This window comes from Ischnura elegans, chromosome 7, assembly GCF_921293095.1.
Source record: "Ischnura elegans chromosome 7, ioIscEleg1.1, whole genome shotgun sequence".
Lineage (NCBI taxonomy): Eukaryota > Metazoa > Arthropoda > Insecta > Odonata > Coenagrionidae > Ischnura > Ischnura elegans.
Window position 1 is genome coordinate 65,622,489 of NC_060252.1, and position 22,488 is coordinate 65,644,976.

The window sequence follows — 22,488 nt, forward strand, 5'->3', positions numbered from 1 at the left end:
CTAAAAGTATGTGAAAATAAATAATGTTGTGAAGCATGCTTTTCCAAAAACAATAGAAAATGTATTAAAAAGTAAATAATAAGCTTTTCATCACTCGGAGAATCTATCGTGGGTGACGTCACGGCAAAATTAGCAGTGCTGGAACGCACTTTCCTTGACTTTTTTAGAAGTGAAATATTACTCAATGTTTTTTTTAATTCAAGTCATTATAAATTATTTACATTTTATTACACTATTTTGGCAACTAATGTGTATATTAGAAATTTTGAAGCAACAAATTGATAAAAGTGTTATTACACTATTATATCTTTTGTTAACTAGTGCCGGAACGGCGTTTCGGCACCATGACACCAGCGATGATTAGGTTTTTTGCAATGAGTGCATTGAGTGTTAAAAACTTAATGTTTTACTTTTTAGTTTATTGTATACGTTTTTGAAAATGCTTGTTTTTAATTTCTTTTTAATTCAATATTTATTTTCTAATTTTTAGTGGTGAATCATATAATCTATTAAATCGGAGCTGATAGAGAAATTTTCTACAAAATAATTATAACTGTCGCCGTCTATCGAGAAAATTTCAAACTATTTTTCTGTATGGAAATTTAGCTAGTGAACTAGAGCACCATGGAACAGAATTCCAAATGTCTGATTTTTGAATATTGTATTATCATCATAAGCAAGCAAGTTGCAAAATTCTGAGCCGATCCGATGAAAGTGTGTTAAAATCACTCACGGAATTCCATCGATGAAACAGACAGACGAAGCAAGTTAAGAAAAAGCGTGTGAAAATGAAGGCTGGACTATAGTGGCGAAAGTGATGGACGAAATTACACGAACGATGATATGTTTGATACTTTTTGTGTGGTACATTTGCAGGCAGGGCCTGTTTTAAATGAAAAAATAGAGGCCCTAGGCTATTCCACTTATTCTATTAACTGGCGAATACCTCCTTAAAGCAAAAACATTTTACCCTTTTCACCCCATTTTTAAGTTCGTAAATTACATGAGTGATAATAATACATTATTACTGTGATATTTATCAATATGGTAAATTACGCGTGCACGCAGGTACTAACCATTGTAAAAAATCGTGGCACGGAAAATAAATAGTAAAAGCCGAGAATACTTATTTGGACATCAATTCTCAGCTCCGTTTATAGTATGTACTTGTAAGAATAACTAATCAGACACAACGCACAGCATTGACAAAGAAACAAGATTCAAATAATAAAAATCTTAGACTACGAAAATAAAGCCATAAAAATGGTCATATTTTCTATCAAATTAAATTGAATAATTTCAATACATTGAAGATAAAACCAAATTCATTGTTTTAGTGTTCACTGTTTTTAGAATGGTGTGATTTAAATTTAGCTAGCAATAAAAACGTAGGCCCCTCTTGATCATGAAGTCCTAGGATGAATCCTTCTTAGCCTATAGGAAAATCGGGCCCTGTTTGATGGGTAGAAAGAGGAGTAGACGGATAATTATGTTTAGAGCGTAGATGATATTTTTCAATTAAAAATTCATTCTCGTCGCATTATCACTTTAATTTTCGTCTGGGACGCGATTAATTATTTAAGTAGTGGAGTGATAAGTGATAAGCTTATTGAATTACCCTGGAGCTGGAGAAATTCTCTTCCGAGCCAGATTAACCTCTCCGCTATATGGGCAGTTTATTAGCGCGACGCTTCTCCTGGATTTGGCTCAAGCCTTTTAGAAAGGGCCAATTTATGCCGTTGAAAATTTAATGACGAGGCAACTTGACCCTTGAGCGGATGAAAAGTTAAGTCGGCACATGGGAGAGGTACCGTAACGGCAAAGCGAGGAACCCCAGGGAAAAATTATTGGGCTCGTTCGATGATTCGTCCATTCGATCGACATAATAGACAATCGAAGACCTTCCTCCTACATTAGTGTTTTCCATGCCTTTTTTATACTGATTGATTCAATGATTACATTAATCTCTGCGTACATATTCTCGTTTTTGATGTTTTTGAAAGTTATGTAAATTATCTTGTGTAAAGCAAGAAAAAGCTCAGAAAAATTCCAAGATTTATCAACTCGTCCGAGACCTTGTGGGTACAATTTTGGTCGTAACACGTCTGCACAGGTTCACAATTGGTGGAATAATGTAAAGTGGTTGATATTTTGGTTGCGAAGTTTGGAGTTTGTCGAGTGAAAAAATTATTATCAAATTGTAGGTCAATCAAAGTAGGCCATTGGCCTGATGGTAACATGAAAGTACTATTAAAAAAATTGTCAAAATTATAAGAAAAACCCTGAGACATACTTCTTGGACCAATTTTTAAAAATAAATAACTTTTTCGGTAAGAGCTTAAATATTTTTGATGGTAGGTAAGTTGTTCCAGTTCCGTATGGTCCTGTTCAAGAAGGAGAACTGCTTTACAACGAGATATAAATATAAAATACGGCAAAGCATTACTGCAATTCCATATTTTGTGGGATAACAACATTATTAATGTTTTACACTACCGAATATTAATTAAATAACGATCGTGGTGTGTACCTTTTTATTTTACTGCTTGGAACTTCGGGAATCTATTTTGAATTGAAGAACTATTCGGCGTCTTGGGAGACAGAATTGGAATTACGCACCCTCATCAATATGGAAGTTGTGTTTTTTCGGCTGATGCTTATAAAAGCGGCTATGTAAAGTGTTTTCATTCAGAATTAAGAATTGCAACACCACTCCATATGAATTTTATTCCTACTGAGATATTTACCTACTTTTGATTTAATGTATAAAAAATGATCGAAGCCGTGTTGACTTACGAGGACCATTTGTAGAGCTTTATACCTCGATAGAGATTAGCATTTCGGAGGAGGTGCTTAAGAATCCTCTGAAATTATTATGTAAAAAATTGATGAGAGGTTTAATAGAATTAAAACTTGTTTAAATTTTCGAAGTTTTAAAAATAAAGGGACCCATATCATTTGTTTTACAAGCGCTCGCGTAATTCTCGAGCTAATCCCCGTATAAAATCGACTGCATTAACCTTATCGCAGATAATTTGTTGACGCCACGAACTCATGTCTAGAAGGTCACCGCTTTACAACAACCCCATCGGCCTTGTACATGGTCCTTGCTTGGTTCTTTGTTGTTTCCACTCTTGTGATCCATTCCTGCCGTCAAAGAAAGATTCTCCCTGCACGAGTTCATGAAGGTGAATTCTAATGACGGTGCCAACTCGTAAAAAGTTGGCGGCATCTTTCGCATTTTATTATAATAAAGCTACTAGAGAATGGAATGATGCTTAATGAGGCTTAATGATGCTTAATGAGGCTTAATGAGGAATATTTTCGTGATAATGAAGCGAGCGTTGCTAATAATCAGTTGTTATTACATTCAACTTTGACGTGTACATCCAGCGAAAGTGACAGTTTTTGGCTACTTCTATGCCATCGATTGACCATCGGTAATTGAATGATCATTCACATTTGATCGGTTGGCAAACGTCAATTCATGGACCGACGATAGCGAAATTGCTATTGACCGTCGAGTTCAATGAATAAATGCTCACCATTGTGATCAGATCTGTGTATTGGTGCAGAAACATTCAATCTGCGAACCTACAATGAGTAAAATACAAATGAAAGTATCGAGATTCGTCCAGAACTGATACGAGCGAACTGAGGGCACTGCTAGCACGAATTAGGTTGGTAGCTGTAATAAACTAGGCGATTATGTGCTAGGGTTAGATTGCTTTGGCAATTAAGAGCAAGTTCCTTTCAAAGTGACACAGAGAATGTAATCTTTGATCCGCTCCAAATTTCCAAGTCCGACAATTACGATGGAATGAGAGAGATATTTGCGCATCGGATAGATGTAGGAATTAATTTTTCCTCCTACCCTGGGAAATTAGTATAAAATTAGTCTTTTCAAATCTACCAACTCACGCCTATATTTTTTATTAGGCGTACAAGTTAGGGCCCCCGCGCACTGGCAACTTTTTCAAAGCAACTATTTAGTTGCTAAAAACCTACGTGGTCTATTCCTGCCTGCAACAGTTTACTCACCCTCGGAATAGGTCCGGACGCTATTATTTAGTTGCGGCAACTAAAACGTCGCCTGTGCGTGAGGCCACATTCAATGCTGTGTATTTCACTGGAAATTCTACAAAGTAACTAAATAGTTACTTGGTTAAAGTTGCCAGTGCGCGGAGGCCCTCAGTGGCTAGTGTGGTAACGCTTTTTTCCTCCATACTTTTGAAGCGGCTCGCGGGGCTGTTTGTAGATGTAGATGAATTAATAGTTGCATTCAGCAGGAAAAAAGCGATTAGACCAATGATTACTGATCGGGGACGTCACGATTAGAGATTAGTGATTATTTTCTGAATGCCCCATTTATGCAGCCGATAAATAATAATGATAATAAATGACGTATTGGAAACCATCGGAGCAATGGAAACTAATCATAAGAAATCGCTCTCTAAAATCGATGGAAAAATGGCACCCGATTACTAATCAGTGGTTTACTGATCGGTTTCACAATAACGCATTCAACTGATAGTGATTAATCGATTTGGCAAAACACAACAATCCTACTAATTGATGTGCTCTGCTGAATGCACTCAGTGTTAGCCATCGACACTAGATTTAAAAAATCGCCCTCGTAAGTATCTAAGAGGGAAAAAAGATAGGAGGGCAAGCTTTTGAGGGTTGAGGAGGCAAGGGACTGACTCATCAACCCCTCTCCCCATCAAGGAAGCCGTTTCAGCTCGGTGTGTAGATATGCATACTGCTGAGCGAGTAGCGGTAGAAGAAGAAAACTCGGGCACGATAAAAAAAGGCCTCTCTCCGCTCTGGACGAGAGAGAGAGAGAGAGAGAAAAATTAAATTTGCCCTCCACCCTCAGAGCCACTTTGCATACCAACTCCCGAAACATTGTATGCAAATTTTTTTGCCGTCTTGGTAGTGAGAGAGAAAGAAAGGGTGGGAGGGGTTATAAGGAGCAACCTTCGTAGAATAAAAAAGTCCTTCGAACACAACGGTTTTCGGGGGAAAGAAATGATCGCGAAAAAAATATGCGTAAAAATTTAAGGAACTGGGGCTCTGTGAGGTTAGGGCGGAAGTGAAAGATGGAATTTTCGCGGGTAAGGAAGCAGAGAAAAAGGGTTCTGGGAACCGACATACACCCCCGTTTTAATTGTCCATTTCCAAAATATAATACTACTAACCGTGTCCGCCGATGCAGTTCGGGAGGACTTTGGGACGGTTTTAACTGTGAAAGGAACCCGTCCGCCGCATTGATGACTCATAAAGAGGGCCGACAAAAGGTTTGAGAGGTCAGCGGTCCACAATCCCATCGCACGTAACGGATCTCGCGCGTCTCGCGGTATTCAAATCGGGCCGGATCCCTTTGTTGGAGACGTCATTATACTAGGATGCGTATAATATGTGTGTGAAAATTATTTATGCACGTTTTGAGGTGTCGGAGAAGGGGGTATATGGGACATATTTTAGCCTCCGTATGCAAATTGGGTCTCTCTTTTTCTTTTTTTCGTGGGATATATTTGAAAAGGGGCGGAAGTCGTGAGTAGAAGCTTTTTTTATTTTCATCACGCCCGCGTCCCCATCATCTCTCTCTCCCAACCCTCAAAAAAATGATTTAATTGGGTCGTAGAGGATGCATCCGGGATCCTTTGAGAAATTGCAAATTGAGAAAAGTTGACCTGCCCTCCCCCCATTCTCTCTCTTGGAAAATCATCTGCATGAATTGTTGCGGTAAAAGTTTTGGCGAAAGAATCGTCGAGCAGCTGTGGCCAAAAACATGATTTCGAATCCTTCCCTTAGTCCCTGCCATTTTCTGTCTCCAGTGCATTTTTAGTAATTATCATTTCAGGAGCAGTAAAAATCATGTATCTATGATAAAAACTGCGAATGGTAACTTCCACACTTAAATGCAAAACTCAACAATTCAATCCCTGAAAATGACATTATGTGTGGAAATTACCGGACCCAGTTTTTATCATGGATATATCTAACTTCCACCAAGTCAAGCCCTGAAGTATAAATCACAGTCTATAGTTATAGTGTGACGTATCATTTTTAAAAAGATTTTAAGGTTTTTTAAGACGGGTTTATTTTCACCAAGTGTGAAGTTCACCTGGAAAAAGTCATTTGGTTTATCCTAGATTCGAAGCCGAATTTTCCGCGATTTTCGGTCAGGTGAGTCACCATATACACCACCAAGCCAAATAATTCTAGGTAATTGCAACAGAATGGTGAAAGAGACAAGCTACCTGACTCTAGATAGGCCTCACTAGGAGTATGATGCTGGCACGTGGGAACTTATGAAGTAGGACTGACAGCTGAATTAAAGTAAATGCTTTTATTTTCTCGTTTATGACGCCTCGGAAATCAAGTGAATCTAATATTTCTTTCCTTACTGGTAGCGTGCTATGAATTTTTTTTTAATAATAGAGCTTGTTCGGAAAACCCTATCTGGAATTATCCTCGAAGGAACGTGTTTTGGTTGCGCAGCTGGTAGCATATACATCCTGGATACTCGGGTTCGAATCTCAGATAAGATAAGTGATCATTTCATTGCGAATTTCATCCGTGGTGTCATTGAATTTTTCCGATTGGTGATCTTTGTTTTCTTTATCGACCTCCAAATTTCTCCTTTTTGTTGACAGTACTTTGCCAGCTCTATGGCGAAATTTCTTTTATTATAAATGAATTTTTTATTCGTCCCATTTGGCGTAAGATGCAGCCTTCAGCTTGCATTGAAATTAATACGTATACTTTGACTTTTCACTACATCTCGCCTGCCTCAGTAAATTTTGAGATCTACTCTTACCTATCGGAACCATCCTTCTTGTCGAGTGAGCGGGTGAATCTTGGTCCAATGCGCAGAATCCTAAAATCGCTCCAATATTTGTTTACACTTAGCTTATACTCAACGCCAGTAAACCGTGAGGGAGGGCACCAGTTAACGTCACCTCGTTCGCGCCTGCTGCCGCAGTAACAATATCTTTGTCGGAGAGCAGTGCTCCTCTCACTCGTCAGAGATTGTTTCCAACGCCACATGGCGAGTGTCAGATTCGTTAACGGCGACGCCTTTGTGCCGCTGGTTATTTTTTTTGCAACTTCCGGCCGTAATGTTTCTGGGATCGTTTGTGTGTCCATCGGCTGACAAAAGGATCGTAATGTTTCTTTTAAAGGGGGTGGAAAGTCAAAGCTCTTAGGAGCTCCAGGGGGTGATTTCAAGGCGAGGGTTTTTTCTTCTCAGCGCTACGATTTTTCAAAGGTCTCAGCCCTGTACGGAGCTAAAGCATCAATTTATTTTCCCGGATGTGAAGGCAAACTATTTTCTTGGAAGCATTTTGGAACCGGTGATCATCTCAACAATCGTTCACCTTTGTTTGTTATTTTTAAGGCAGCCCTGGGCATTGTTCCATCGTCCTCTTTCATTGGATTAATTTGCTATGGTAACCAGTGGTGTCACGGTGCCGGAACGAGCCGGAACGCCGTTCCGGCACTTGTTAACAAAAGGCATAATAGTCAAATATCACTTTTATTAATTTTGTTGCCTCAAAATTTCTAATATAGGCGTTCGTAACCAAAACATAAAATATTCTAATAAAATTGAAATAATAACTTGTAATAAAAATACTCAAAGTAATAAATTACTTCTTAAAAAAGTTAAGGAAGGTGCGTCCTGGTACTGCTAATTTTGCCATGATGTCACTGATAGTAATCCTCTCGTTCTTGTGATGATCAACAAAGTTATCGTATTGCCCACAAATTTTATTATAACAGCTTACTACACGTGTTTCGATAGTTACGCGATCATCATCATCAGTTACTAACACAATTTGGTTACGAAAGTTGGCTTTTTGCTAGTACCTGACGATGATTGTGTAACAATTGAAACACATTGTAAGCTGCCACAGTAAAATTGGTGGGCAATACGATGTCTTCTTTGATCATTAGATATGTTGCTCCACTACATCTCTCCGCAAAAAGCTGACTTTATTCTCTCATCCTTCATCAATCAAAATTGTTTCTGACTTCGCACTGCACCGGTTTTATTTCAAAATAAAGTGTTTTAACGGCATCCATCAACGTTAGGTCGGAATTCACGGCGTTAATGTATCCTTTGTCCCCGCCTCAGACTCGCTAATCATGACAGTTTTCTCCCGTTTGTAATTAGATTTCGCGCTGCAGCCTGCAGTTGAATAGAATGTCAAAAGCTGAGATGAATTGCGTCATATCGATTTTGGGTATATCGATTTGGTGATGCGGGAAGTGTAGAGGTAAACCTCTCCTGTGCATAGTATTTTTTTCCCTGTGTGTCTAAAAACCTGCCCCATATTAAGACCTAGTCGCCTTCATTTGATCTATAAATACTATTTTATTTCCCTTATACACGTGAATTTTTAATGCCATCTATTTTGTTCCACCCAATAGGGAGCCAGGTGTGTGTGGTAGAGACGTTAATTACTTTGAATGTATAATGAATGTATAATTTCCAAAGAATATTCTACTATTCCTCCAGTATTGCTCTCACCAAAGCTATCGCAATAAACATCATGGTTTGAATTCAATTAGTAATCAACAGCTGTTAACTTTTTCTTTCCATAGAAATTAGCAGGTTTCTTTTGTAAAGTATATTGTGTTGTATTTTCATTAGATATTAACCCTGGAAAAGTCTAATTTACTGTATTTATCTTCGACCATTTCGATATGCAATCTTTCAGACTTAATTGAATCCCATTGAGTATACATGTACAGATGTGTATCAAAATCTTGAGGACCAGGGATCTTTTGAAGCATTAGTGTTGAGGATTAAAAAAAAATCTCCTCTGTCTAATGTAAGCATGTCCAGAGTTTATGCTCCATTGGTATGGCTTAGTAATATTGTTCATTTTCTCTTCATCTCATCAGGTACATTAATGTTGCTATTATGCATAATTTTACCTATAATAATTGATCATCTTGCAATATATCCCATATAGATTATTTTTTTTAGAATCGAAACTCATTTCAAATTATATCGTTGGTCAGAATGAAAACGTTAGAGCCACCGCTTCCAATGCATTTTGGGCTGTTATTATAATGAGATTTTCTAAGAATAGCTTCACGAATCGTTTAATGATATATTTTTACGGAATAAAAATTAATGCATGACTATACCTTGACATAATTGCAAGTACAAGGCGATAATTATTTTCCACCCAATTCAGTAACTATAATTTGACATTTTACAAAATTTACCGTACTATTACAATTTTTCTTGTACCTAACAAGAGTTGGTAAATCATGTTGTCTTAATTATGGGATAATCGGGCTCTTTGACTAATTGTAAGCGATAAATAAGAACCTAAACATCAGCAATTTATCCTTGATATTGACTGAAAGCGATATTTAATTAATCCTTTGACATTGCATTGTGTCTTGAAATAATTGTTCTTCGCGTAGGTCTACATCGCTCCTGGAAATGTACACATGCTAAGAGATTGTTTTTCCCTCACAAGGTAGAATTTTTGGGGCATAAACAATATAAAGCGCGCTTTATAGATTTAATCAGACCAATTTAGTAGGTATATTAATACCAGACAATATTATTCGTTGTTGCGAAAGCATATTATCATTGACTGAAAAATCTCGATCTTTGTTTGACTTCGAAAAAGTAAAAAAAATAAACTTTTTTCTCATAAAACGGAGCATGTTTCAATTCACCAAATTCTAGAGTGAAAATATTTGCATTGAGGTGAACTTTCGTTTTATACACGTTTAATTTGTTTAGAAAAATAATATCCCTTGTTCAATGGAACTCTGGGAGTTCGTTAACATGCGTTGCTATAGGCGAAGTGAGGGAGAGATTGTCCATGTGTCCAATAGAATAAAATAAAATCCTCTCTTCAATGGATTAAAATGAATTTCCATTTCTGGCCCACAGTTAAATAACTTACACCTCGGGACGTCTCTGGGCGTTCAGTTTTAATGAATATTCAAGCTCACTTATTAGAAATTTAATTCGAAAACGTTTTCATTTTTCGAAGCAGATTAACGGCTTTGATGATACTTTTTTTTGGGACGTGGAGGAGTGAGATATGGTATGCCACAGTATGATGGATGTAGCTCATCCTATTTATATTATTTAAAGCTTATGTTACTGGGCGTTGATCATGTAGAGTGAAGATCGTAGCCTGAAAAAATCTTGGGGCGAGGCTATTTGGAGAGGATTTGGTCATCCGACATTCCTTGCTCATTTGCAGGAGTACACTTGAGACCCATCTACGAAACATTTGGGGGGTTTGAGCCCCTAAATTCCACCCCGCTTGCTATGTCAATGTGAAAGGGGGGGGCGGCGTATTTTGTAATAAAAAATATCAGTGTAAACTTACCTTAACCGTTTGAATAACTTTTGTAATAATGCATTATTTCAATACCGTTGTTTTAATTTCCAGAAATGACCCAAGACCGCGCCGCCATTGGTAGAGTTATAGCTTAATGTCCCTGATATCATATTGTTGCTGAGTCAGTTTTGAAAATTATAATGTCGCATTCGTGAATGTCATTTAATTTTTCGTATCAACTTTATTTTGTTATTTTCCAAGTGACGGCGAGTTCTCGTGAGTATCATACATTCTTGTTCTTCCTATTGAGCAAGCTTTGCGCGTGATGAAAGTTACATTTAGAAATAATTGCAATTAAAACTCCCCTGCGCCATAATATGAATTGAGCTATCGCCAATCAGCTAATAATTTCGCTCATAGTAGGTGTAACAGTAATTTGATAGAAGGAACAGTTGGACGAGGCGGGTTTCATACATCGAGATATGCATTTTAGGAAAATGAAGAAAAATTGCAAAATCGTGGAGCAATTCATTTAGTCTGCCTTGCATAAATTATTTATCGACTTTTGCGAATAAAAATAAATTCGGTGCGTTTTCTCTAATTTGTGTGTGCTACAATATTTGCTAAAACTGTTCGAGCGTGGTGTTACTTGGTATGATAAGGAAATGGTAATATTGATTGGAATAACGAGCGTATTGCCAGAGAAAATATTTTCCACAATATTTTAACTACATTGCTACATTGGAAGGATAAAGTAACAAAAACTATTCTGCTAATGGTGCAATGAATTTTAGAATGATGGAATTTTATAACATGGTCGCAGCTTTAAATCTATCTTACTTTGCTCATTTTTATTTACTTACATTTATTTATCCCCTTGTTTTCCGGGGATAGTAAGTCTCTGCGGTTTCTAACTTCTATTCACAATATGTTTCAAAGGACTATCTCGTGGACTACCTTTTGCTGGTTCATATTATTATGCGTAGTTTATAATTTATATTTTGTTCTATATTTAAAAATTTTTACTTTAAGGAATTATTTTACTGTTTAAGTCCTGAATATATAAGAAAAGAACTATTGCAGAAAAGTTTCTCGGGTTTTCCACCGTTTGATGTTCTCCGTGTCTCTCTTTGGGACGTTGATGTTCTCCATGTCTCCCAAAGAGATGATGATGTTTTCCATCTCTCTGGGAGACATGGAGAATTTAACCGGTGGAAAACCCGAGAAACTTTTCTGCACCTGATACGCCGGGAAAACCCACGATCATACAAAAGAACTATTCTTAAATAACAAAGGAACTATTCTTCAAGCTCTTCGGATTAGCCTGACTCGAGTGTATAGACTTTATTGGGTTGAGATAGAACAATTTAGAGGCAATATTTGATACTTTTTCCCATTCCTTTCATAACGCACTGTAGAAATGAAAAAAAACTTTTTCACTAATGTAGGTTTCCTGTAAGCATTCCTGCCTCCTGGATAGAAAAAGATAAGAGTATCATTTTATCCACAGTTTAGGCGCCCATTGTTGACTTGAAAACATTTATATCAAATGAGTGTGTTGGACTCCAAGGGTACAGATGATTTCTTTTTCTATACACAGTTAGGCACAGGAATTAGGTATAGAAAACAAACGAGATCAATAAGATGTAGTGCATTTGATTTTCCACTCGATGTCAGCACAGAACTGAGACTCACTCGTATCCCTTGGCAACCAATTTTTGTGTGTTCTTCTTACAATTGACTTTACGTAACTCTGTTGAGAAAAAAAATCACTTGTACCCCTTGGCTTCTTACCCCCTCAAATATATATAGCCTACGCTTCGAACCATGTGGCATATATGGCCCTTTCGAGAACAATCTCTCGGCTCTAGGGGTGCTTGGAACTCAACCTATACAAGGATATAGTCCAAAGTGAAGTGAGCGTTCGACATGTTAAAGGAAGGAGAATTCAGAAGGCGAATAGACGGAGAGGAAAAGGAACGAGGAAAATAAGACTTGATGGGCGAGGAGAGGAAACATTTAGAGGAGATAATGAGACCGTGGGTTTGGATGGTGCGAGCAATAATGTAAGCAGATTGCGGATGCTGGGAACTGTTATAGAAGGAAGCTAAGCAGGGAAGGGGAAGGAAGAGAATAGAATTTATAGATGGAATGAGTGAAAGAGAGTAGACCTTATTGTGAATTTAAGAGGGAAGTCCAAATTGGATGGGCAGCCTGGGTAATCTCAGAAACACTCCATGAACAACTTCCATCACCATCATTGTTGAAGGTATTCCATTGGTTTGTATAGGTTCCAATAGAATTTTGCGAACTACCGAGCCTGTCTCCCCTTCAGGCTTGTACTTCCCTCTTCAATTCACTATAAGGCCAACTCTTTTCATTCTATTTATCAATCGAATTCTTTTCCTTCATCTTTCCCGTTAATCCCGAAGTCTACCATACAACACAACTTCTCCTGTCCGCTTTGATTCCAAGCTCCATCCAGACCGTCGTGTTGGTCTCCTTCGCATCTCATTTAGAAGTTTCCCTATTAGGTAGAATGGTTTTAATAATAACTGCAACTGCTATACTATGGATGGAGGCATAAGGGGCTATTTCACGTGGAAACATTTTTGCGTTTGCGCGATATTGATCGTTTGCACCGTGAAATTTTGATGGTGAACATGCTTACGCATCTACATGCGCTTGTTAATGCATCGTAAGAACACGATTTTAGAGGAATGATGGATGGCGCCCAGCACACTTTATAATTTAATATTGCCTCAACTGTATCGAAATGTTTGAGATGCAGAGAAAGGTTCGCTAGGGGCTACTCTGTGCATCATTAAAGGTTTCCGACTGTCTTGGGGGAAAAGAGTGTCTCACTTGCTATTCCTCCAACGGCTTCTACACAATGTCTCAACATCTTAATAATTACATTTTGGAGTAAAACCATGATTGAATATTATTTTTTAAATCCTGAAAGTTCGAAGTGAAATTTATTTTCCAAGTTGCACCTTATCCTTTGAAAATTTCAGTGTGATATGTTTAGTATTCATGGTGTGGTATGGTATTTTGAGGAGGCGATCGACAGCTGAGATCATTTGCGCCATTAGCGAAGGGTATGAGAGGAAGGGTGTGGAGAGAAACCCGATCTCGGGATTGGCCTGCTCGTAACGAAAGACGCCGAAGGGACCACGACTAAACGTCCCATCCGACGGACGGAGTGTTCCGCTTCCGAATCCTTGGATCCGAGCCCACGGATTCAAATCCCGGCCAACATTGTAACCACCACACCAACTCGATCCCGCTAAGTATTCATTCATGCATGTAAATCCTCACAGAATAGGACAACATATGACCGATTGATTGGAGGTGATATGTCGTCTTAAAGTGAAAGGAGGACATAGGTAAAAGAGCTTATTGAGCTAAATTTTTGGCAAGGATTTAATTTAATTTTTCAATATTGCTTTTTCTGTGGAGCATTATTATTATGTAGCCACTTACCGTTCTCCCCCTCTGGTTCCCCCTCCTCGGCCTCCGTAGTCTCGTTCCTCTCCCCGCTCCCACCCCTCGGCTGGACCTTACCCCCTTCCCCCTCCTCCTCATCCCCCACCTCCTCCCCGCCCCCCTCCCCTCTCGGCCTCATCTGTCCGGAGAGGCGGAAGGCCGCGGCCGTCGCCGAAGTCATCCTCTGCACCCTCTTGCTCGTCATGCCATCTCCGTCCTCCTCTCCTCCTCCATCGTCGTCCTCCGACAGCCACCGGAAGTAGCCGGATGACCTGCCGAACAGGCACTTCCGGTCGAAGTCGGCTCCGAGAGGCCTAGGCCTCCCCGTCAGGCAAGAGTCGCACACGGTGTCCGACTTGGCCGTGCATGGGTGCGACTCGAAGAGCCCAGGGCCGCAGCGGGAACAGGGCCAGCACTCGGCCGTGGGGGAGTTGTGCGGGGAGTGGAAACCTATGTCGGGAAGACCAGAAATGATTAAAAGCGGGAAATTTGAAGGGAGAATAACGGAGCTTTTTGACAATTACGCCTTGAGGTGAATATAAACAGATCCCTCCTTAACACTTGCTAGGGGCATTACCAGCGAAACTGTCGTCATTAGATATTGAACAACGCGGTGGAAAACCAGAAAAAATAACATAGTCTAACTGCTCACCGAAAGAACTTCTTATAAGTAGCCTGTATTAACATATGAAAATATCAGTTACGTACCAGCTCGCAGATAAATCTTTAAAGTCCGAGATGCAGAGACAGGTTGGCAAAGGTTTACACTGTGCGTAATTAAAGGTTCCCGGCTGTCTTTGTGGAATTGATGCACGGGAATAGAATTTTTTCATCTTGTTTATTCCATTCCACAGTTTTTAAATATTCCAATATTTTAATTTATTTAATGTTGACCTATTCATTGGCGATTTATTTGTTTAAAACTAAAAAAAATATCTGAAAAAATGTGGCTTAGGGTGTAAATTGGAAAAGAAATTTTACCTCAAACTGTTCAAAATTTTTATACCTTAAAAATAATATTAAATTGATAAGTAATTAATTAAATATTATAATATACGCGTCAAAGGACATGTGTATGATTATGGGAACGGAGTTGGAATATTTTGGATGATTTTTTTGTCTTCAGGTAATTACTGGAAGCCACATGTCAATGGTCCTTTGTCTGTTACCTCTGCTAATTTCATGATAACGGACAAAGGATCAGTGTCATGTGGCTTCCAGTAATTACCTGAAGACAAAAAAATCATCCAACATATTCCAAATACGCTCCCATGATCAGATACATAGCATAGCGCAAAATAGGCTAGATTATTTTCCCTAACGAGGTCTTCTTTCGTGTTAGAAGGAAAGAAACGTTGGCTGCTCTTACAATTGACGCGGGGAAACATAGCGCTCTTTTACATATGGACAACACCCGTGAAAGTATTAAGTAGCTTACCTGAGACTAAGTTACGTGACTACTCGAATCGGTTCATACTGAACCATTTTTAAAACTTTAATGTAATTGCTATTATATTTACTACTAATGATGATTTGATGGGAAATATTGATTAGTCTCATTATTAAAACGGGGTTTGTGTTCAAAAACTTAGGCTGTGAATTAAAATCCCTCCTTGGGAGTAGCAAGCATAATTTGACATTCGATACATGCCTACCCCGAACTTTATGCGTAGACATCTGGTCAGACATAGATCCATTATGTTATGACTTAATTACTCGCGTCCGGTCAAAACATAGATTAATATGTTCTAAGTGTATACGCGATCATAAAAGTTGATAGTATAGAACGATAAAAGTAAACTGTGAGATTACTTGGTGTGTTGCTACAATTGTAGACTGAATTACAGTTTTACTGATTGTAATAATTATAACTTTTTACCTCTTCTATTCTTGACCTTGTTTAATACATTTTATAATATTTCTTGGAGTTTAGGTGAATGTAAAACAAGGTATAGCCAACGTTTCGATTTATTTTAAATCATCCTAAGGGCTATGAAAGAAAAAACATGAACAATATAAAATACAAAGATGACAACGATATACAATATTTTTACATAAAAATGTTAAGATCGCGTTTTTTATACAGTAATAGAATTTAAAGTATACACTTATATATTTTGTATTTTATATTGTTCATGTTTTTTCTTTCATAGCCCTAAGGATGATTTAAAATAAATCGAATCGTTGGCTATAACTTGTTTTACATTGACCTAAACTCCAAGAAATATTATAAAATGTAATAAAATAATTATTACTTGATGCTCCGAAAAGGAGGCCATGTTCGTCGAAATCGGTTCAGTCTTACCTTTGGGGCAGGGTGCGCAAGCCGTATCCCACTGCGCGTCCGCGTTGTCCCCTCGTCCCCTAGGGTGGCACCTCGCGATCACTCCCCATCCCGGGGGGCACTTGGAGCACGGCACGTCGTTGCCCCCGGAGTGCCGCAATCTGTGGCGGTTGTGCGTGGGTGCGGCGGCGTGTCCCGCCCCAGGGTGCGGCTCCGGGCCGTGCCTCCCGTGGCCGAGGTGGTGGTGATGGTGGTGCGGTGACTTGGTCGGGTGCCCAGGGAGTTGGTTCGTCCGTTCCGTGGTGACGGAGGCTAGTGTGACCTGGTTGAAAGAAATTCAGTATTATTATAATTCGAAATGAAAATTAATGCCAGTTTGTAGGAGAAAACGTGCAAAAGAAATCTTTAGGGAGTACTTAGCGTGAAATTTAGTTGTCACGATAAAATTTGCAGCGTTCCCAATGTGTTATACGAATTAGGATGGGAATTAAATCGATAGATTCGGCTTTAACTTAGTGAACATTTTTGCTCAATGATGATGAACAACATTTGTAAATTTTCACATAATATTTTTTATTTGGTTAGACGCGTTTCGACGCTAAGGCGTCATTCTCAAATGCACTCGGTAATCTAGAATGAAGGCTTAGCAAAAATTTCTCTGTTTTATATTTATTTAGGATGGGAATCTTTATAGGAGCGTAGATCAAAGTATAGCCTAAATTTACTCAGTAAATTCGGTGAAGATATTTTCTTAGACGGCGTGAAACCTTCGCTTACCGTCGTACTATCGAAGACGTGATCACGAGAAAAATAAGTAAATAGTATGCAAAACGAAGAGATTTAAAGGTTTATTCTTTCCTCATATGCTATTAAAAATATGAATGGTGTCTCCGTAAATAAAATTAAAATGCGCCACTTGCTAGACGACGATTCATTGCATGTTCTTATTTTTCCATTGTTCTAATCTTGCATGGATTTACTCTAGGAATTACTAACCGTTGGCATGCTTTTGCCTTTGAATGACAGTACACGTGTTTATTGCTATTTTGCGTAACATTTTTTGATCGTGTGGTGTATATTTGGGGATCCTCGCTAATACTGCAGGATGGTGATTGGTCATTCCCGTGCCAAACGCCCTATAATAATGATATTTATAATAATATTGTTTATTGTTCTTGGAAATTGTCCATTTAAAGCATATTGGGTTTATACTATACAATAGAGCTCACAATACACAAATTAAAGAATTTACAATGGGGAAATATAGGGATGTGCGGAAGGGCGTACCCAGGATCAAAACTAGAGGGGGCAAGCCGTGGTCGTTCATGTTGTAGCGCAGAAAAGGTTACGGAAACAAAAATTTCAAGAAAAATTGTAACAGTGATTTATTAGTTTTTTTAAATTATTTGCCTGAAGAAAATTATTTTAATTACATATTTCATACTGCTATCACTTGTCTTGTATTTAAAGAAAATTTGTTCACAACTTTCGTTTTGAACTATATTTACTTTTGCTTCTAGTGGACAAGGGGGAGGGGGGTTGGCATTGGGGTAGCCACGAATTTCGTCCGTGGGGGTCCAAAACCGGGGTGGAAATTTTTTGAAAAAACAGGGTACTTAGAGGGTTAAAAATTAATTTAAAATTGCCTGAAGATGATCAATCACATTAAGTTAATTTTGTAAGGAAGGAAGTTCTGCAAGGTATTTTTCAGGAAAGATGTGAAACCTTTCCCATGTTTCGTTATTTAGTGACATTCTCAAGGGATACTCTTCTCAACCACCATGTCCAGCACTTTGTCGCCTACGCGTTACACTTTTTAACGCGTTAGGAACTCCAAAGCGGGTAATTAGCTCAGAAATCATCATTGAGCAGAAAGCATTCATTGAGCATTGAGCATCATGATTGAAAATTAGCAGTTCATAAATATTTCTCGGGTGTTCTATATAGCATTTGGCAATCGAATCTATTTTTATAACGAAATGAAAGCTTTATCATTATCGGAGTGCGTGGTGGTTTAGGCCACAAATCGTTACTCTTTTTGTGGTATATCATCACGTGGATTTTTATTAAGATACTCGTCAATCAGCGTGATAAAGGTTGTAAGTGTTAAGTTTTAAGCAACTGACGGTGAGGTAAATGCATGTTCTGAAATGGCATTTGAAGTGCCTTACTCCAAAGCATCAATTCAATGACGGGAAATCATTCATCCACCGAGTAGGGTCTCCAGTACCCTTTGAGTAATTCAGCACTGGACCGAGAGCAATGGTTGTTGACCCGATCAGTTCCTTTCGCAGGTGCAGCTCATGTCCTAGGGAGTGAAACAATGGCGTTTGTGGGAATGTTCCACCGAAGAGTTCAGAGGTGCAGGCGACAACAGCATTACCTGGGCGCTAGACCGCGAAGGCCGTCTCTTGCCGGGAAGGCGAAATATTCTGGCTTGCTCACTCACGCGCTGCATTCCTGCAGAAGTAGCAACGCGTATTAATTCGTGCAATTCGTGACTTCGGCAAAATAGTTCTCTACTCTGGAGCCGCTTGAACTTCGTTTAGGTTGAACGTGATTTTTTTAATCAGTTCACGCAAATGATGATTTTCCAAAAACAAAAAAAAAATGCTACTGATGCTAAGTCTTCCTCGGTATTAATTCGTGCAATTCGTGACTTCGGCAAAATAGTTCTCCACTCTGGAGCCGCATGAACTTCGTTTTGGTTGAACGTGATTTTTTTAATCAATTCACGCAAATGATGATTTTCCAAAAACAAAAAAAATGCTACTGATGCTAAGTCTTCCACGGTGCGATGATAATGAAGGCTATATTTTCCGGGTTTCACCGCGTCGCCGTTGTGTTAGAGACAGCAGTTTTTCCTGCATTTTTTTCCGGCGAATTTACTTTTGGTGTATATAACATTATAATATTGCTTAGGATTAATTTTGATACCGGTTATGTTCACGAGATTCATTCATGTTCTAAGGGATCCAATTTTTTTTCTAGCTAGCTACTCACCTGAAACCTAAAAAACGTGTTACTTCTCGACGTAATCTCCTTGCGGACGTACACATCTTTCACGATGCCGAGACGCCATGATTCCATGGCCGCGGCCAAGGCTTCTTTCGGAGTCCGTTTTGACCTCTGGTAAATCGCCTATATTGTTTAAGTTCGTTGTTACACCATGTTCTGCCTTCATTAAACTGTCGTGCCCACGAACGCACTGTCGCCTCATCCATAACTCCATCACCACATGTTTCCTTCAACTGTCCATGAATTTCAACTTGCGTCACGAGACGAAAATGCAGAAAACGAATGATTTCTCGCTGTTCGTTTAAGGAAAACGTCGTTTTTCCAAGTATCTTAAAAAATTCTCATTCTAGATGCTGTCGAAAGTATTCTATCCGGCCCATATTTCATCCATCTCTGTCACGCATTGACAAAGAGTGTGCGCTAATTTTACACAATACCTATACGCGGTCCTATTCGTTTCCAGTCGGTAGAAAAAAAATCGGAGGCCTCAGAACTTGAATACACCTCGTAGATGAAACTTCGCTTCTATTCTACATCACGAAAAGCGTTATAAATCTCTTCTTTCCATTCAAAAAAACCATTTTTGTGACCGCTTTTCCCGCTTAACCGCATCGTTCCCATTAGCAGGGAGCTCGCTCTTTAAACACTTGCTTTGTTTTGGCTCGTAACTTTCTTTACCAGAAGTTCCTCTCCCCAGCGTTTATGTCGAGAACTTCTGCCTCCTTATTCTTCTCTATTCATCCCCAGAGAGTGTTGAAAATTGCTGATTAGATCTTCGCCCTTCCTGAATATAGATCACCCTTCAGTTACCGTCCTTACCCCATAGCCCTTTTTGCCTATCTACCGTGTATTTGACGATCAAAAGATCAATTTTGGCTATTTTTAGAGGCGACCGCGGAAATACCGGCGGTGAAACTCGACAGTCAACCACAAGTCCTCTGAAAGACGAAAATTTTCGGAGTAAATTTTATTTTTCGCATCGTTATAGGCTCGAACCACTATACTATATTCAGCAGATTTTACACAAATTCGAACTGAATGTCCTTCGTAATCTGCATGCATAGGGGTAGTTAAAAAATTAAACTTGCACAAAATGTACTTCAATATTGTGGCAAAGGAATAATTTTTTATAATTCAATGATAAATTATTGCTAGGGTTCATAGAAAGAATTAATCCGTGAACTACAAAGACACTGCAGAAAATGCTTGGGAAAACGATGCGATTCGTCAAAAACTGCAACCAGAGACCAGAGGGTGTTATACAACTTTTTCACCTAGGGAAACTCTGGAGTTTCGAAGGTTAGGTGATGGAGAAACTGGAGCAATTTAGGACGGATACATAACAGAATGATAACGAGAACATCATCATAGAACGGCTCTCTATTTCCTGGTCCAACAGAAATCCAAGGGATCTTTTTTTCCGAACAGATAGGCTTAGGAATACCTAGAAACAAAAAAGGACATGAATTAATGATGGGCTGTGGTGAAATCACCCTTTCCGCTCTGAGAACGTCAATGGTGTTAGCCAATAGGGTAGTTTCCTTCATCAAAGAAACCGAAAGGCATTAATTGCGATTTGTTACCCACCATTACTGATTTCATAATATACAAATTATTTCGTTTTACAAATACCGGTTTAGAAGAATGGCAATGGTCCATTTTTATCATCATTTGAAAAGGGCCAGATTGGCGCCCATGCGATGCCACTCCACGTGACGTCACAGGGACCTAGTTTCTACACGAGAGGATAGGAGTTATACATCGTCTGAGGTTACCAATGCATGCATGAGGCACAGAGCTCAGGGAAACATCTCATAATAATCACACAATAAAACTGGCGAAGGTCGGAAAGTTTTCTTCGTTTGATAAGGTATTAATTAACCTTTTTTAAGCCAAGCGCTACCATCCAGCAAGGTACTCAGCTACCCGCTAGCATCCTGCGTCCTATCAGCGCTCAGAGCCTCGATCAAGGTCACCTCACAAGGCGGGAGGGGGAACCAGAAATACGTCACACGGAGAGATTTCCTTACCCGTCGCGTTTTCGCGCGCTTGAAAATTTTCACTTTTCATTTAATCGTGAAAAATAGATATCGTCATTTAAAAATCTAAAAGCGTGAAATACGTACTCCAGGAGTAATAATCTTCCGATATAGGCAATAAAAAAATAATAGGAAACCACCCTATTCAACGTCGGCAGCGCGAGACACGACCCATCGGTAGACCCACGAAGAAATTATCTACTAATCTATAAAGTGTGAAACCCACTCCCGACCGTTGGCTGGTTCTTTCAAATTTTTGTGGTGAACTAGACGAGACGGCAAAAATTCTTAGGATTGACCCCCTCTAAAATCGTCTGAAATTCTAGGAAAAACAGTAGAAACACTAAATTTTCTATCAATTGCAGTGTTGAAAACTGCTTCTATGTCATTACTTTTTGGTGGTCAAAAGAATCGATTTTTCGAAAATTTCATTTTTCGAACCAAGACCACGTGGTACGTATAAAATCGTTTCCGGCTTGATTTTGTGGAAGTTCGATATATCCATGATAAAAGAACGCCAATGATAATTTCGACTCTTTTAATTCAAAACTCAACGACCGACCATGGTTTCTGCACATTGAAAATTAACTCAATGCAAAAAAACTCACTCCTTGAAAATGACACAATGAGTTGAAACCATGGTCCGTTGTTGAGTTTTGAAATAAAAGTATGGAAATTACCATTTGTGTTATTTTATCATGTTATATACCACCAGTGTCGCCGACTCCATGGGGCCTGAGGAGGCCCGAGCCCCCTCAAAAATTCGTTATGGGCGTGAGGAAAAAATGTGTTAGGCTTGTCGATTTTCCCCGGAGTGTTCAGATATCGAGATTCGAGTTATCAGGGACTTAAGTGACATCATATGATTCTTCTAAAATGCTTAAAAAACTTTAAACGTACTACTTATTAAATTTCCCGGGGCAAGATCCCCGGTTTGGGTCCCCCCAATATTTTTTGTAAGTCGGCATCCCTGGATACCACGCGATACGTCGGAGAACCAATTTTCAGAGCGATCGGAGCTCTTTTAATTTTGCGAAAAATTTCGTAAATTATCTCGAAAATGGAGGGAGTTACGGAGCTGCGTCATAGGGTTCAACAAAAAATGTAAGGACTGGCAGAGAGTAATTCAATGACTTTCTCATTTTAACTATAAATCAAAGATCTTTTATTAATTGTGGTAAAATAGCTTTACTTACTCAGGGATGATGAATTTGGCGGAAATGTTTATATAACCATAATTAGATCCACCGAGGCCGTAGATCTTTGCCGGTGGGGCTAGGAGAGCAGAACCCTCTTTCCCCCTAGCGAGCGAAGGCGAATAATAGGT

General features: G+C 39.0%; 2 protein-coding genes across 4 annotated transcripts in view; one reads left to right on the forward strand and one right to left on the reverse strand.

Annotated features, from left to right (window-relative positions):
• The window catches only part of LOC124161995, a 317,004-nt gene that overhangs the window by 45,934 nt on the left and 248,582 nt on the right, over nucleotides 1-22,488 (forward strand). The window lies entirely within an intron of this gene.
• Nucleotides 13,633-22,488, reverse strand: part of LOC124162990 — a 171,588-nt gene continuing 162,732 nt past the window's right edge. The window contains exons 2-4 of the mRNA XM_046539772.1: nucleotides 16,126-16,426; nucleotides 13,938-14,270; nucleotides 13,633-13,697 (exon numbers count right to left, since the gene is read on the reverse strand). Coding sequence (XP_046395728.1) covers nucleotides 13,633-13,697; nucleotides 13,938-14,270; nucleotides 16,126-16,426 — 699 coding nt within the window. The remainder of the gene's footprint in view (nucleotides 13,698-13,937; nucleotides 14,271-16,125; nucleotides 16,427-22,488) is intronic.